The sequence below is a fragment of the Lineus longissimus genome, chromosome 18, assembly GCF_910592395.1.
Source record: "Lineus longissimus chromosome 18, tnLinLong1.2, whole genome shotgun sequence".
Taxonomy (NCBI): Eukaryota; Metazoa; Nemertea; class Pilidiophora; order Heteronemertea; family Lineidae; genus Lineus; species Lineus longissimus.
This window is the reverse complement of record NC_088325.1, coordinates 14,850,319-14,865,779: the sequence shown is the minus strand read 5'-3', so window position 1 is coordinate 14,865,779 and position 15,461 is coordinate 14,850,319. Positions and strand designations below refer to the sequence as shown.

Sequence of the window (15,461 nt, the reverse complement as noted above, 5' to 3'; positions counted from 1 at the left end):
AAAGCACGGCCTTGTGGCGTGCATTCACCGAGGAATGAAAGAAAAACCCGGAAAGTGACTCGCGGTAAATGAACGAATGAGGTCTGTGTAACTTCGGCCTTATGTGTAACGTATGTGGTCGTTTCCAACATTTTGGTGTTTCCAACAATATACAGCCGGAGCGACCATGACTTTTCAGTATGGGGAACACAGAAGTGACATAGCATGAGTTGTTTGAGCCACAAGATTAACATGGCGAATCAATCAAGGCAAGTGCTGCTGCTTCTTCATTTCAGGAAATGGTCATGTGACATGAAATAATTGGTTTGGGTCAAATGATCCAAGATGACGATTCAAGCACGCATGACAGAACATGATTTGTCTAGGTCACCTAAATTAGCATCTATGGCGAGTCTATCACGTGTCTGATATCAACCTCGGAATGTTGGCATGATATTTCAAATATTAACTGTTTTAGTTAGAAATAGACATCAAATTCTTCCCTTTATTCACGCTTTAACGCATATCTGCGCTAGAGACGGCAACATTATTACCTCCTCAGATCCTGCATATTTCCTCTTATTCTGTGATGAAATAATTCTTGGCTCCTTCTACAAGTTGTCATCATGCAGTCTGTAGATGTAGGTAGGTTCTTGGCAGAACTTCTTATTGTTATTGCTTAAAGCCTCTCTTGCGCATACCTGCCGTCATGCACTCGGCTATCCTCGCCAAACTCCGTGTCTCTGAAATGAACCCTAACTTGTGCCCCCTGTAATGTTGAAATGGTAGGGTCCTTTTCTTCCTTTGTCCCACAGCCACATCGGCAGGGCTGCAGCTTTTTATGACGTCGTACACATATGACTACCAGCGCCAACAAGCCCACACCGGCCATTGAAAGAACGAATATTCCAGCCACGTGGAAGCCTTCTTCTTTTTTGTCTTTCGTCTCTGAATTCGTTGGAATGTTCACATTGTCAGGAACTGAAATCAGATGGAACCAAGTAATCTATCAGAAAAAAACTTATATTGAATCCTTGAGCTATTTTGCCAGTGGAAGACATTGAAAGATTTTCAAAGCATCAACAGTCAATTTTAACCCCTAAGAATATCAATACGCGACCTACGAATTCAAACTATTTAACTAGTTTCATTTGCAGGCTCCAACAATGAGCAAATAATGCAGTGCACTGTGGAGCAGTAATTATACGGGAGATGCCATGATTTGAATTGGCGCATCTCGTTTTGCCATGAAATTCTTCATTGTTTGTCAAGTGTGTCATTATGTCTAGCTGTATCGAAGGAACATTTTGCCCACGGGGCCTAATTTTCTGATGCTTACTCTGTCCAGTCCAGAAGACTTTTAATACTTTTCGACTCTCCTTTGGTGTTTCCCCTGGTCCCATGGCACGATTCTCTGTGGTACATTTGTAAACGGCATCGTTGTCATGAGGGGTTACCATGGTGAAGTACTCACTCACTACGGTAGTGGTCTTGTCTTGATGGTGTCGCCTGTGGACAAATGTGAATCAAGCTGTGTTATCATACTACGACAATTTACATTAGTCTACCTTATTATACAGCTAGCAAACGATGTGATAGCGTTTTCCTGTTATGAAATGACTTTAGAGGATTCGTGTATCGCCAAAAGGTCCATTTTCGTTTGAAAGGCCATTTTGAACACCCTTGCATTGCTTCAGCTATAAGCCTCGGGCAGCGTTGTGCTATGTGCTATAATTTCTGAAGGAAATGTAAGAATTGGCAATTTCTTTTGTTGGATTTGAAAATACTGAAAAAATGGTAATCTGCGGAAAAAATTTCGAATTCATTTATAGAAACATGTTAAGATGAGTAACTTGCCTTGGACGTGTTTCGCTGCCAAATATTTCCACAAATGTCTGCTCCTTCTTACCACGGCGCCACCATCGCACCTCACCGGCCGGCTTTCCCACGTTCGCAGTGCAGGTGAGAGTGAGGTTTGTGAAGGCCGGAAGGGTGGTATTTGGAGCCACCATTTTCGGCTTTTTGGCGGGAACTGGAAGGAGCAGAATAAAATGTAAACCAATTTCAACGAAGACTACAGAAAATTTACTTCCTCGTGAGCAATGCAAGATCAAGCGATACACTGGGCAAACCTAACAACCCAAAATAAAGACGAAGTTTGATGAAACATGAGTCACTACCTCAGCAAAACAATCTACAGGGCAGCATATCTGATGTGAACAGCAGGGAGTATTTCAAAATGAGGTTCTTCAAGCAACATTCTAGATGGTTTCTGATAGTTTTTAACAGCGGGCGAAATCTTCTGGGTCCAGGCCCCAGTTGCTCAAAGCTCCGCTATCCGGTGTGGTTTGGGGGTTGCTTAACCACTGTTATCTGAGCGTGCTGCCAAGAATGTGCCGTAAGTTTAGCTGCCGCCACCGCTTTGTTAGCAGAACCTAAAGGGATCATCACGTTGTGTAACCAAGCGCTAGCAAATTGTTAGCAACCCACCAGTGACTTCCAGCGACGCATACGCCTGTAAATGTTTAAAGAATGACTCGAATACGTGACAATTGTATGTCCCTTCGTCAGAGACAAAGACTGGGTTGATGATGAGGCGGTAGTGCCCTTTCGCTATGGGTTTCTGCACCGCCCGGCGAATAAGCGGCTTCTTGGCCTTTAACAAGCCGCTTTGAGACTCGAAGGAGTAGACTGGAAACTTGTAGCCTGCCTTGTACCTGAAGTAGAAAAAATACTTAGATGTTAAGAGAAATAAGAGAGATTTTACGAATGGAGACAAATGCTGTAGATAGAGGGTAATCCCATGGCCGTAGATACAGATATGCTAATAGCCAATGGCTGAAAAACTTGATTTTTATGCCGTTGGTTGCCTTATTTCCGGCTCATAATGGCAAAAGGAGGTGTCATTGGATAAGCCAGCCTGGTTTACGTCTTTATTGCCACGATGATACTCTCCTTTTGGCCAGATTAAAGCAATTTTCTTCACTTACCATTGTATCGACTGGACTTTGGTGTCTTCAGACTTGAAGTAGCAATCCAAGTAGGCAATGCTGCCATTGTTTAAAGGCGAGTTAGTGATGAGTTTGGCATCGGTTAGGAGGGATGAATTGTCTTTGCATAGAACTGTAACGAGAGAGAGAAAATAACTTTTAATGTTGTATTGTACCCTCTACATATCTGCTTCAGAGACGTAGGTGCGATGATTTTCCTGCCATTAAGCTGACAACATCATCGCTGCCGTTCGGACCCTTTCATCTGGCCAGTTCATACAATAACTAGGCATCCGTCGCCTAACCAGGAACCAACTAAATTGTTGGTGACACCGCTGTAGAATATTTGTGGCCAATAGGTGAGAGCCAACTTTAATACTGTGTAGCCCGAAGTTAGTGCAATCAGCCTCACCCACAAAGACTCATACTGAACTTGGCGGCATTGCCTCCGTAGATGGGGTTGACTGGGAGCAGAGAAATGTCAATTAGCGATCAAGATGACAAAACTATGAAGCGTTATATAGACATCAGTTTCAGTGCATCGTACACAAGAGGATAACAAAACCAGTACTAAACGTCATAGTGAACCAATTACGATAATACAGTCTGCAAGGCAATTACCGGCTATCCCGGCTACTTCTTGAGTTAATTCTCATCAAACATTGACCAAATGATTATGTAACGTCTGTGAGTGTAGTCACCAGTGGATGTCATGACAAATTTTCCGTTCAGTAGGACAACCAGTACCACGAAGTTTACGAACAAGGTAGCAATCGTTTGACGTTTACTCAGTCAGATGGTTAGAATCAACGTGGCTGCATTATGTCGTTCTCCTTTATAAAAAAACTGTCACGATAAGGACATTAGTTTTGAAAATAATCGTAACAACAATCATATTTCTACTACGTATTTCTACTACTACATCTTACTTCTACTACTTATTTCTACTACTACATCTGCAATGATCTTAACCTGTCCGTTCGATAAATACTCCAAGTAGTATCATTCGCCTTCAGGCAACAGGGCTGTCTCGTGTGACAATCAAAAGCTGTCAGAAAGCCCAGGGTGAAGATCTATATAGTATCACTAGTTTCTCACTGAGCGGCATATCTCAAGAAATCGTCTTGTTTTCAAGTACCTTCTGGCCATCCAGACTCTGACTCTCAGTGACCGCCTTGTGCTTCACACACATATGCAAAGCTATGTCGAGCTGGCATTCCGGGCTAAACGTGATGAAGCAATTCTATAACGTATTGTCAGTAAATCCCAGCCCGGATGAACAGACAATTGACTGTACTAGAGAGTGACTGACAGTGTGCCATGGTATTGAAACCCGATACTCTAAGTGCCAATAATTATATAACTATAACGGTCAATGATTAGCCACAAGCACCTTCTTACTGCAAATGATTGCTATCAGTGGCCATGGAGCATCGATGCTGACACTGGTAAATCACTACGACCCAGGACTTTCAAGCTTTTACCCCATTCTGCAGGCCTCGGGTCATGAGAGGTAGCTTACAACAGGAGGAGGATATGGTGAACGACATGGGAATGTGATGATGAACAGAATGATGTGGGCAATTCTCCAGTTCCCAGTTGAGAATGGCACTCACGCGGTCGTCAATGCCGGTCATCATACACCGTAGCCCCACCCTGCTAATAAGGTCCCTTTTCCGATGCTAAACAGGTAATGTTCTCAAAACAACCCTCCTCGTCAACACACACTAGCATATCAGTAGAACAAAGGGTATAAGTATCATCGGCTTTGCCCACGTTGACAGGTAACGTCAACCACCTCCTACCCTTGCGAAGAGTGGTTGTAGCTTTCTAAAGAAGAACACCAAGGGGTCTTCCGAGTCAGATCATGAAATATCTGCTCAGAGAGTTGCCATAGAAGTACCACCACTTGCTCTCTGTGACCCTCACGATTTATCTGCTGATAGATTTGCCATATAAGTGCTAGTACCATTTCAGTGTGACCTTGCATACCAATAAGTTCAGTAATTGGATAAAGAATTAAGCTGCTGAAACTCTTTCTGAAGCTAAATATCGTTTCCGGTGCCATTTCTGAGCTCAAGGGTGATAGTTAGCATGTTAAATGACCAGCTTGGGCTAGTCTATTGGGCACTATAAGCAAAGATCGATAGCAGGGTCACCCAGCATGGCATACTAGGGACCATCATCCTCTCCCGAGATGGATCTAGGAATGTGCGAAAAGACACTCAGCCAAATGATTTAAGTTGCAGAGGTGCTAGTGTTTTTAGTTGGAGTGAATGCCTTTCGTGGGATACGTAAAGCTCATAGATCGTTCATCTACTTAGTAGTTGATGAGGTGTCACTATGGTGAGATTTAAACCATCTTTGGTATACAACTTCTTCAGTCTGTCATGATATAGACTTTTTTTATTGCGTTTTGTAGAGTTCGGAATGAACTGTTACTGGCGCAATGCCCTGGAACTTTGCGTCACTTCCTGATGTTCAGGACCAACAACAGAGTGGCCGTCCACCCGAAGAGCGGTGAATCATCTGTGGTTGTACCCGATTTGGAGCGAGTCGACTATCCCCTTCACTTTCGAAGGACTACTTTCACTACCATAGTTACAAGTGCGCATTGTTCCCCTATTCATAGACTAGATGACCACGAATACAACAACAACAACAACAACAACCATTCGACGCCAGATCTATTGCAGGGAAAAACCGGCATACATGAACACTCAGACGTACTCCACCAGCGTTTACGAAACTTTCTAATATTTTTCTTGTTAAAGATTGCATTGCTTTGTATATTTCTTTTTAAATATCTTATTATAAGGTTTGCTATCAAAACTATAAGGAGTTTGCATACATAGCCAAGAATAGGCTCCTATGGTTACGGCGTGTTTGCCTGTAGCACTATAGACATTCTTAAGAATATGCCATTAAACCATGAACCATCACAATCGAAATTAAATGTCAACGCAAATATTTTATTAATTTTGAAATCGTTCTAGAAGGCTTACTTAGTGATGCTCCAGGTACATCTTCAGACAAAAAGAGGGCTACAATAGGCATATACTGTTGCCTGAGGCGATGGAGGTTCTAATATTATACTTTCCAAAGCCCTCAAGTTCCCGTCTATTCAACGCCAATGCCCCATCGAAGCAGTGGTGATTCATAAAAGATAATCAGTACATTATTTAAAAAATTTTTTTTTTTTTTTTTTTTTTTAATATTTAAAAATGAAACAACTGAAATAGAATTTAGCCTGCCATTACATTTTGCTGCAGGCAATGGAAATTCTCAGATACGCTGCCTTTGTTTTGCTGAACTTGGCTTCATCTGGGGTAATTACAGATTTCATCGATCGCTTGATCAGGGGCATGGAAATGATTATACCCATTAAACATACTGTTCAAAGTATTAAAAAATAATAGAATGTTTTATAAATGTGATTTTTTTTCGTAAAGAAGCATAGCCTGAAGCTAAATTCTAACTTTAATTATAACAGAGTTTAATTGAGGGAATTATTGATACGTCATTGCATACATAATTAGCCCCTTTGATTATATGTAAAAGGTATTCCATCCAACATGGCAAATCTGACCCAAACAAATGTTTACACAACCTCCTGAAAGGGGTGGAATGCCTCGAAAAATGTTACTTTTCTTCCCTGACACGAGAGACTATGTATCTCCTAATACTTTGACTTCATGCCCAACACATGAAGTATCTATATATCAAAAATGTGACATCTACTTCTTCTTTGTATCGTCATTTTTTCACACACCAGTAGGCCCAGTGATATCATTCTTGAACCCCGCTTCCTGATGCCTGTAACATTGCAAGTGTAGCCTTGATATAATGAGTCATTCTTTAATCCACTTGTTGTAATAGTAAGCTATAAAAACCGGATCGAAAAAATCAATCCAGATTACATCTTCAATGCAGATCGCTTTTGGATAAGTTATATGCAACAGGATACCGCTGCTGCAATCGCTTGGAAGATTTTCCAGTTGTCCTTCACACCAAAAACGGATGTCACCTGACTAAAATTGAGCATGAGCAAGTATCTCAGACGCCCAAGCTGGCAAATGGATGAAAGGAAATCTGGACTTCGGCCAGATTTCAGACAATATGAACCAATTCAATTTGGTCACCATTCAATAACCGAATAAAGCAATGGTCATCAAACACACCACCAAACAAATGGTATTTACCGCATGGACGAGAGTCTTCAAATGCCCTACCAATAATCCGATAAAGCAATTACATTGATTAGATTTCCTTCCATTGACCACACCATGCAATCATTGGTGATATCGGCCAATAAGTTATATCCGCTGCCTTATGCAAGATAAATCGCTTTAAGAAACCCTGCAGATCAATGTGTCATTTTCTGGTCGTTAACTGTAGCCTCTCGGGTGGAGAGGGCTGTACATTTAGACCAGTTTTAATTTCAGAAGTATCGGCATAAGCACGTACTAGTATCTTCAATTATCTAGACAGAAAGATAAAATATTATGAGACCAAAGCATCTCATATACGGTTTTCAATTGATCGTGACTCAGTTCCGTCAATTAACCATCGAAACCATTCAATCAATTTAACTACAGTCTCATCATCCCCGATTTTTTGCATAACATACAGACAGACTGAACGTAACTTGTCGCCAATTTCCACAATCTTGTCCAAGTTTTCCATTTTTTATGAACTCTTTTCATCCATCTATCAGAAGCACAATGATTCAGAACGTGCCAGTCTCAATAATCGTTTGTGACATGAATGAATGAAACGTAAACAACAGTACCGTCGTTGATTGGCGAAAATACCAATGCCGAAGACAGCTGGAAATAACATGATACAATGACATATGGCGAAAAACTAACTAAGACAAATGTTAGCGCTACATTTACAGTTTGTTGACGTTGCTCAAGTTGTCATTCGTATTGTTCTGTCAAAATTGCTATCACGAGCTTGAGAGTGAGCGCAATTGTATTGCTGGGAGTCGTGGAAAGCATTAAGAAATGATAAAACAAATCGCCCAGGACTGAAGGTATACAATCCTTTAAGCTGTCAGTATACGACGATTCATTCTGGTTTCTCTCTCTCAATATGTTTGCAACCTTGGCCGGGGAAAACATTGCATAACTTGATCCAAGTTCCCAGAAGTGATGAGTGGTATTATGAATTTTACATGTAGTTTGACACATCGTTTACTTGCTCAGAAGAGTATTCGACACCTTAAAGATGTCTCAAGAGGTTACAACGTTACGTACAGGCATCTTAATCCTTGGTGTAGTGCTGGTATCATTGGTATTCGAGTCTCAATGGCAGCAGATAGCAAAAATCTTCATACGATGATGAAAACTTAGGGAATGGCCCGGTTTTGGCTGGTGCAAAAGGATATCCCGTTATCGAAGGGGTTGGTTGCTGAAACTCGTGATTGCAAGCACAAATACGAACTTGGCATTTTATAACGATACAGGAATTGTAAGGCTTTTCATGACCTTCCGAAGTCAAGTGAAAGTCTAACCTCTGGCAGGTGGAACAATAGACATTTCCACGCACCCAACTACGTCATCGGATAGGACAAAAACTCCTCGGGGACACAACTAATCCTTCACATATAACGTACATGGAAGTTTCCAGTCATATGCATTATTTTCACTTAGTCACGATGCAACAAGTTATGTTCAGCGGTCAAAACTTTGACCATAATATCCATTATATTGACTGCAATACTTTGCAGTGTTCGCGCTTCATAACTAATTCATGACTTCGACGAAGATATTGCATATCATTCCCACTCTACGCTTTGATTGCATATGCAGAAGAAGATAAAAAAAGCTAGTCTTGCATAATGTCATTATAATACACCATCTTTTCAATTATTCATCCATCACTTGACAATACAACGAATAAGTATGTCACTTTGTTGGAGAAAAGAGCCTTTTTTCGTATTGTCGTGCTGTTGCTTCCATCTCTCCCGAGGGTATGTGTCTGCTTGATTCGTTTCTGTTTTATGAGAAACGTTCAAGCACACCTTCACAAGTAGGAGGCTTTTTCCTCCTTCTAGCGGTAGCACTGATTTGTTATTGTGTATACCTACCAGATTCGTATGTATTTGAAGCCGCATCAGTCTGCGATATAGCGGATTTCGCCACTAAGCTCATGATCCACTTTTCTGACCATTTACTTCAATAGTCCATGAAACCCACAGCAACTTGTGCCTGGTCACATTACCCGTGTGACATGACATAACTCACCGAGCTCTATTTGATTTGTGGTCTCCGTGGCGAAACTTTATGACGCCGTGACACCTCCTCTACCCATTACACTCGGAATTCGGCGTTAATATTGTACTTTTTTTAATACCCCACGCCAGCCGAAGCTCACGTTAGAAACCAATCTAGTAATGTTTCCTCGAGAGAAGCGATGTTTCTCTGGAGTTAAGACGGTTGTTACTGCGGCGATACCGTTCGACAGAGGCATGGGGTGAGGTCATCATCGACATCGTTGGGTTCGTAAGGGTAGAGGTGTTAAGTGGTATCAGCAACACCTTTGGCACAACTCGTTAAGAGACAACCGCATGATCGTTTAACACCATTTACAAAATCTCCGGTATCCAGCATATTCGGTATGAACTGCGCTTCATTACAGATTAGAGTCACCAGTAGTCTGAAGTGATGAAAAGTATCACAGCGTTCTTGTGTCGTGTCTCTATTAACAGTCGTTAATGTTAACAAAAAAACCCAACAAATTGTTAGCTGTAGGAATAAGTTATACAGGTTAGGTCCTGATGATTTTCTGGCAGACTCGTCTTCAATATTATCTTGTTTATTGCACCACGTAGCTCTGACCATAAGCATGGTCTGGAGCAATTATCACTCGGGTCCGGCTTTCTAGTTTTACTAGTAGTAACTCAGACCATGATGGAGGTCTGGTGCATAGTCGGGTCTTTAATATTGCCTGGTATAATACCCTGAGCAGCATAACTCGGACCATAAACATCCAACAACGCAACAAATGTCTACCAAATTACTTTCTCCTGATCATACATCATTGAACGTCAAACGAAAATGCACTTATCGAGATGGAATCTTGAAATTATGATTCCCTGGGTATTGTTCAAAGTCAAAAGATATAAATTCACTTATTTCCTAAACATAAAGCATTACTCTTAAACGACTGGTTCAACGTCCATGTTTCGTGGGGGCAAGTGTAATCATACAATGTAATTCAACACAACTAGAAGAAAATTGCTAAAAAAAATTATAACCGCATGGTACAAGTCATCTCGTTCTAGCAATGTGAAAAGTAATTTGTTTGATTCTGTAGATACCAGAATGCATCCTTTGTAATGTTCACTAGCTGGCCACAGCATCCTCAAGATGACCTTAATTTAGCTCCTGGATCCTCTCGATGCATCTTAACTCGATTGCTTGCATAAGTTAACGCTCATCAGTCTTAATATTTTGCTAATAATTCGAAAGTAATGTGCTTCAGTATCAAGTATTAAAGATTACGCCCATCCATCATGATTATAACGCCAGACTAATTTCACCACCCTTAGATGATGAGGCGTTTTGGCAAGACACAATTAGGACCATACTGAAATTGACGGCGTCGTGGGAGTTTGGCCGCCAGAGCTGCATGATCTACGAAGCATTGTTTTCATCAAAGTTCGTTTGCCACCAATCCAGTGAACGTGTAAGGCCAACCAAAGATAGGATATAGAACAAGCTGTTCGATTTTCTTAAATTTTTCTTAACATGCTTATTCAGGTCCGCTTTAACTCAAATTCTCAAAAACCATAACCTGCACACAAATAATGCTTAAGTAGCGTCGATGCCCTTGTCCTCAAGATGCCTTTACCCAGGACATGGGACAAAATGATGAGGTGATAACGCTATAAATATCGCATTAATATCTACATCAATATTCCAATAATTATATCCATTCCGATCGATCAGTACCAGCGCTAATCACCATCTGAAGCAAATAATCCGCAAAATGACAAGTCTGCATTCCGGAACAATATATTTGCCATCACGGCTTTGCTGGTGACAGAATAATCTTCAGGAAATTGAGTTTTGCCCGCTTATTTTGCGGCACAGATGTACAATGGCGGTATTGTCTATGCCATTCTGGTCTATCGGATGTTTAATATCATGCTACGCGGATGTTTTCAATATCAAAGTCTTTTTTAACTACCTGTGTGTATTTTCAACGCAACGGAAAATCTAGAAAAAACTGGAGCATATATCAAGTATAAGGTTGCTTGATACACTGCCGTTTTGTTGATTTTCTTATATTAGACCGAATTTCAAACTTTTCCAACCCCATTGTGAATTCAAGCTGGCTACTGATTTCAAAATATATCCCCTTTGGAATCTCCAACGAGACATGAAGTTTGTTTTGGGTTAAACACGCCTCCACTTTTACTGACTCGACAATGTACAAAGTATCAACCACAATAAGCCAGTCAGTCAAAATGATTTCTCAGTTGAAGAGTGATGGCAATAATCACCTAATTTAGGAGAGAACTCACTTCCATGTTGCAAAATCCATTTACAGCGAATCATATTAGTGATACTAAATGTGGTAAGGCAAGATATATGATAATGAGAGTGTAACCCTTCACAATTAGCATGAAATGATAAAGTGGTGCACCAGACATTGGCACTTTTTACCTCATCTTCATGTGTCCTCGCTGGGACTAGTATTTTCCTCTGCTGCTTTAGTAACAAAGCGGCACGGATCTCCGATGCTTTTTTCTCTATGATAGAAAAGGTGCGGACTTCGACGAATGAGTCTTGACTTACAATGTTCTCAACTTCGAACAGCGTAACTTTGGGTTTGACAAAAACAAAGTCATTGCTAAACTTTGCCTCGGTTCACGAAGTTGACGGAAGATCTAAAGGCCATTTGACACTACAATGCTTGGTTGGATAATGTGTCACTCTGAATGAAGACGTCTTTTGGTCAAAAGGCCTGCCTTCGCAAGCACTACTTGGCCAGCGCAGCCATACGAGTGTAACACACAGAAACAGTGCGGGGAGGGTCAGCGGGGTATCTGTCCAACGTATCAATACTCGTATGGCTTCCCCAAACCAATCAACCAGCTGACAAACCTAATGACCCAAACACGTAGCTTCATGACAAAAATCCGCAATGCTCTTTGTTGTTTTTTTCTCTGTTGGCAGATGATGAGGCAGGTTGATCCGCTTAGAGTTGATATTCTCCGGAGGCAACTGATCACCAGCACGACCATGAAGGGATTAGGGTGTGGCACAAAATATCAATTGCTTTTGTTCGGCTTATTACCCTTTTTGTCTGTGCTGGTTGTCAGAATGACCCAAGGCAATAGCCCTCCGAAAACTACCCACAATGTGGCTATACTCGTACATATCGAGAGACAACGGTCAACATGACAACTGACGAAGTGATTTGAAGAAACATCGGTGTCACGCATTTTGAGGCAGTGACAAGCTAAAATCTATATTTGATATTGAAAGGTTGTCAAGTTTTGTGCAAAAGAACGTTTTCCCTGAGGGAAGGGATTAATAATAGTAATTATCAAGGTGTGTCCCCTATTTAAAGTTTTATTTGACTTATGCCACTATCAACTATACTTCCGGATACACCGACACCATATTTATGCAGCCAAAACAGCAAACATGGAATGGCGATATTTCTTTGAAAACGGATGCTGTCTGACATGAAGTTGTCCTGATATAAACTCTCGGGGATCAATCAGGTCCCTCACCACAACAGCCATTCATCAATGTCAATGTACGTGTGAGGATACTATGACATGACATACACTCGAAGTGTCAGAATGTCATGAACCGACGTACACTGTATGACTAAAACACGTCAATGCAGCGAATTTTCCCAAAAATATTCTATCATCGACAACCAGAATATTCAACGTACTAAAACTGGACATACAAACCCATCAACAAGTCATGGAAAATTTATTAGGCGATTTCAACACCACTGGTCCTCCTCATGGGTAATACAGTGTTACTCCCAGGCGCCAGTGACGTCCTGTTGTCACCTCCGAGGTATACACGTTACCGAGAAATGATATTTGGCCAATTTTGAATACTAAGCAGATCATAGGACGTATGAGGACACAGGACAGTGATCGATCGTGCGCTGAGTTGGGTGAAATCAGTCCCGGGTCATCAATACGTAATACGATGTGACATCCACAGTTACAGCACCGAGACAGTCCGAGATAGGAGGACACTCCGAATTGATAACCGTTGTACTATTTTAGGAGTGGAACGGTTCAGTAGTCTCGAGTTACTAGTAAAGCGAGTTCGACACAATCTCAATCGCATAGTCATGCCTCCAAAAGACGTCAAGAACTCTACAAACAATTCCTTTTACTCTAATACTGGGACATTCACTCTTTGTTAACATCATCATGAAATACACGATTGAGTGATCACACGATTTTTTGTGCATCTCACATGTAACTGGAAGTTTATGAGTTATTGTTCCGAATTGGAACACCATACTGTGTGTGTTAAATGTTCCAGCAAGTATGAAGAAGTTGCCCAGCATACTTCCATAACACATTTTCCTTTATAATAGCTAGACTATTTACTCTGGAGTTGCTAAAAAAACACTGCAGTTATAACGTACATTACAGCTTTAAAAATTCGCGTCTCCGAAGACAAGCTCTCTCTGTAATACCATCTAATCTATATCGAGTCAAGGAAAATATTTACGATTTTTTTCAAGTGCACTCAACTCTTAAGTGGAACCATTTGCAGTGTTTATTCTTTGGCCTCCATGACAAGGTGGCTCTTGGTAAGTTCTGCTAATCTTAGCGCAGGCCTGACACTCTACTGTGAATGCAGGAAATCACAAATTCACAAATTCACTCGTAAACTTCCAGTTCTGATCGTCACTGTTCCCAACCGGCTTCAGCCTCGGATGAGTGACCAAATGACTCGTACGTTGTACAGTGCAGAATGTCACCTACATGCATAAAGCGCTTTGTAGTATAAGTCTGAGGGGTACTGCCTTGTGAAACGCCACCAAGGTTCTCTGATAATACAACTCCATAAAAAAGTGATCGAGTCTGGCCTTAAATGTTATGAGAACTTTTCTTGAAAGGTTATCAGATATTTTGAAACTAACTATCCAAATGTAAGCAACTGAAACTTGATTAATGATGTTAATACGAATGCGAAAGAAAAATGAGCTTCAAACACGTTTGGGTCCGAAACAGTATGCAGTATGTGTCAAAAGCAGCAGAATCCAAAACCTCTCCAAAATGATTCACTTCAAAATTGCGTTTGATATATAAGCGTGGGCTGCATATAATTTTGATCAAATTAATCAGTACATGAGAGTTTAAAATTTATGCTTGTTTTAAGCTCATGGTAAAAAATATCCTGTGATTCTCAAAGATGTTTGCAAGGGCTGTAATGCAGCTTGACATTCAATGACATTTACGGGACAAAAAGGTAAAAGTTAAGTATCATTTACATCAAAACCAGAAAAAGAGGAAATGGTTCCATCTGACGAGGGGAGGCGGTGATCGATTATTTCATCTCATTTCACTTGTTGTTGAATTGAATTGTATTTTTATTATGACAAAAAACATATCTAATATACAAAGATGAATTTAGCCAGGGCTAAGGTCCCCGAGGGGACATTAGCAGCCCTGGCTGCACAGTTTGGTACATACATATATTCTATATTTTAGCCACAAGGCAATATGAAAAAGAAAGGAAGAAAATGCAGGGGAAAAAACAAACAAAAAACAAAACAACAACAAAAAACAACAACAAAAAACAACAACAAAAAACAACAAAAAAAACAACAAAAAAACAACCCAAAACACACCAGGTATGTAACAGCAATAACAATCACAAAAAAGTCTAAGTGACACCAAGCAGTTCCCCGGTAAATTTGGCTGCGCGAGAAACAATCTTTTGATTGACTATACATGGGAACGCTTGGTGCCCGTGAAGTAAAATGACACTTGTTGTCTTTAACTTGAAACGAAGTTGCACAAAACCTCTTCGTGTTCAAATGTGTAGACGGTCGTGTGGCACCAGGAAGTAGCACTTTGTGCATTGTTGATTAGAGATCTAATCACACATACTATATTACATTGTCCACCAGATAAAAACACCGCCGGAATTTGTAATTCCGATTGAGAACTCTAATTTCGAGGAATTTTGATAATATTATATTATATATGTCGCCAGGTTTTATGTTATATGTAGGATGGCTCTTTTTATGGCATTCATACTGTTTGGTCATAGCGTGTATTGTGTGACTAATTGTAGACACAGATGGTAAAGTATAGTCATATGTGTCACTTTATCGAGTGATACTTCCTCCTATCTTCCTTGTTCAGAATTTCCATAGCTCTTTCATTTTGAAATACAAGTGGGAAAAAACCACCATCAATATTGCAGATTGCATGTGTTGCCTTAATCATCATTTCATCACGATGGCTGCGCATTCCATCGT

The 15,461-nt window shown here is 40.7% G+C and overlaps 1 protein-coding gene across 1 annotated transcript in view; it reads right to left on the bottom strand.

The window, feature by feature from the left end:
• The window catches only part of LOC135502318 (uncharacterized), a 52,878-nt gene that overhangs the window by 2,678 nt on the left and 34,739 nt on the right, over positions 1-15,461 (bottom strand). The window contains exons 3-7 of the mRNA XM_064795043.1: positions 2,970-3,102; positions 2,470-2,696; positions 1,837-2,011; positions 1,319-1,488; positions 99-960 (exon numbers count right to left, since the gene is read on the bottom strand). Of these exons, the coding sequence (XP_064651113.1) occupies positions 659-960; positions 1,319-1,488; positions 1,837-2,011; positions 2,470-2,696; positions 2,970-3,102 (1,007 nt within the window). The 3' untranslated portion in view covers positions 99-658. The remainder of the gene's footprint in view (positions 1-98; positions 961-1,318; positions 1,489-1,836; positions 2,012-2,469; positions 2,697-2,969; positions 3,103-15,461) is intronic.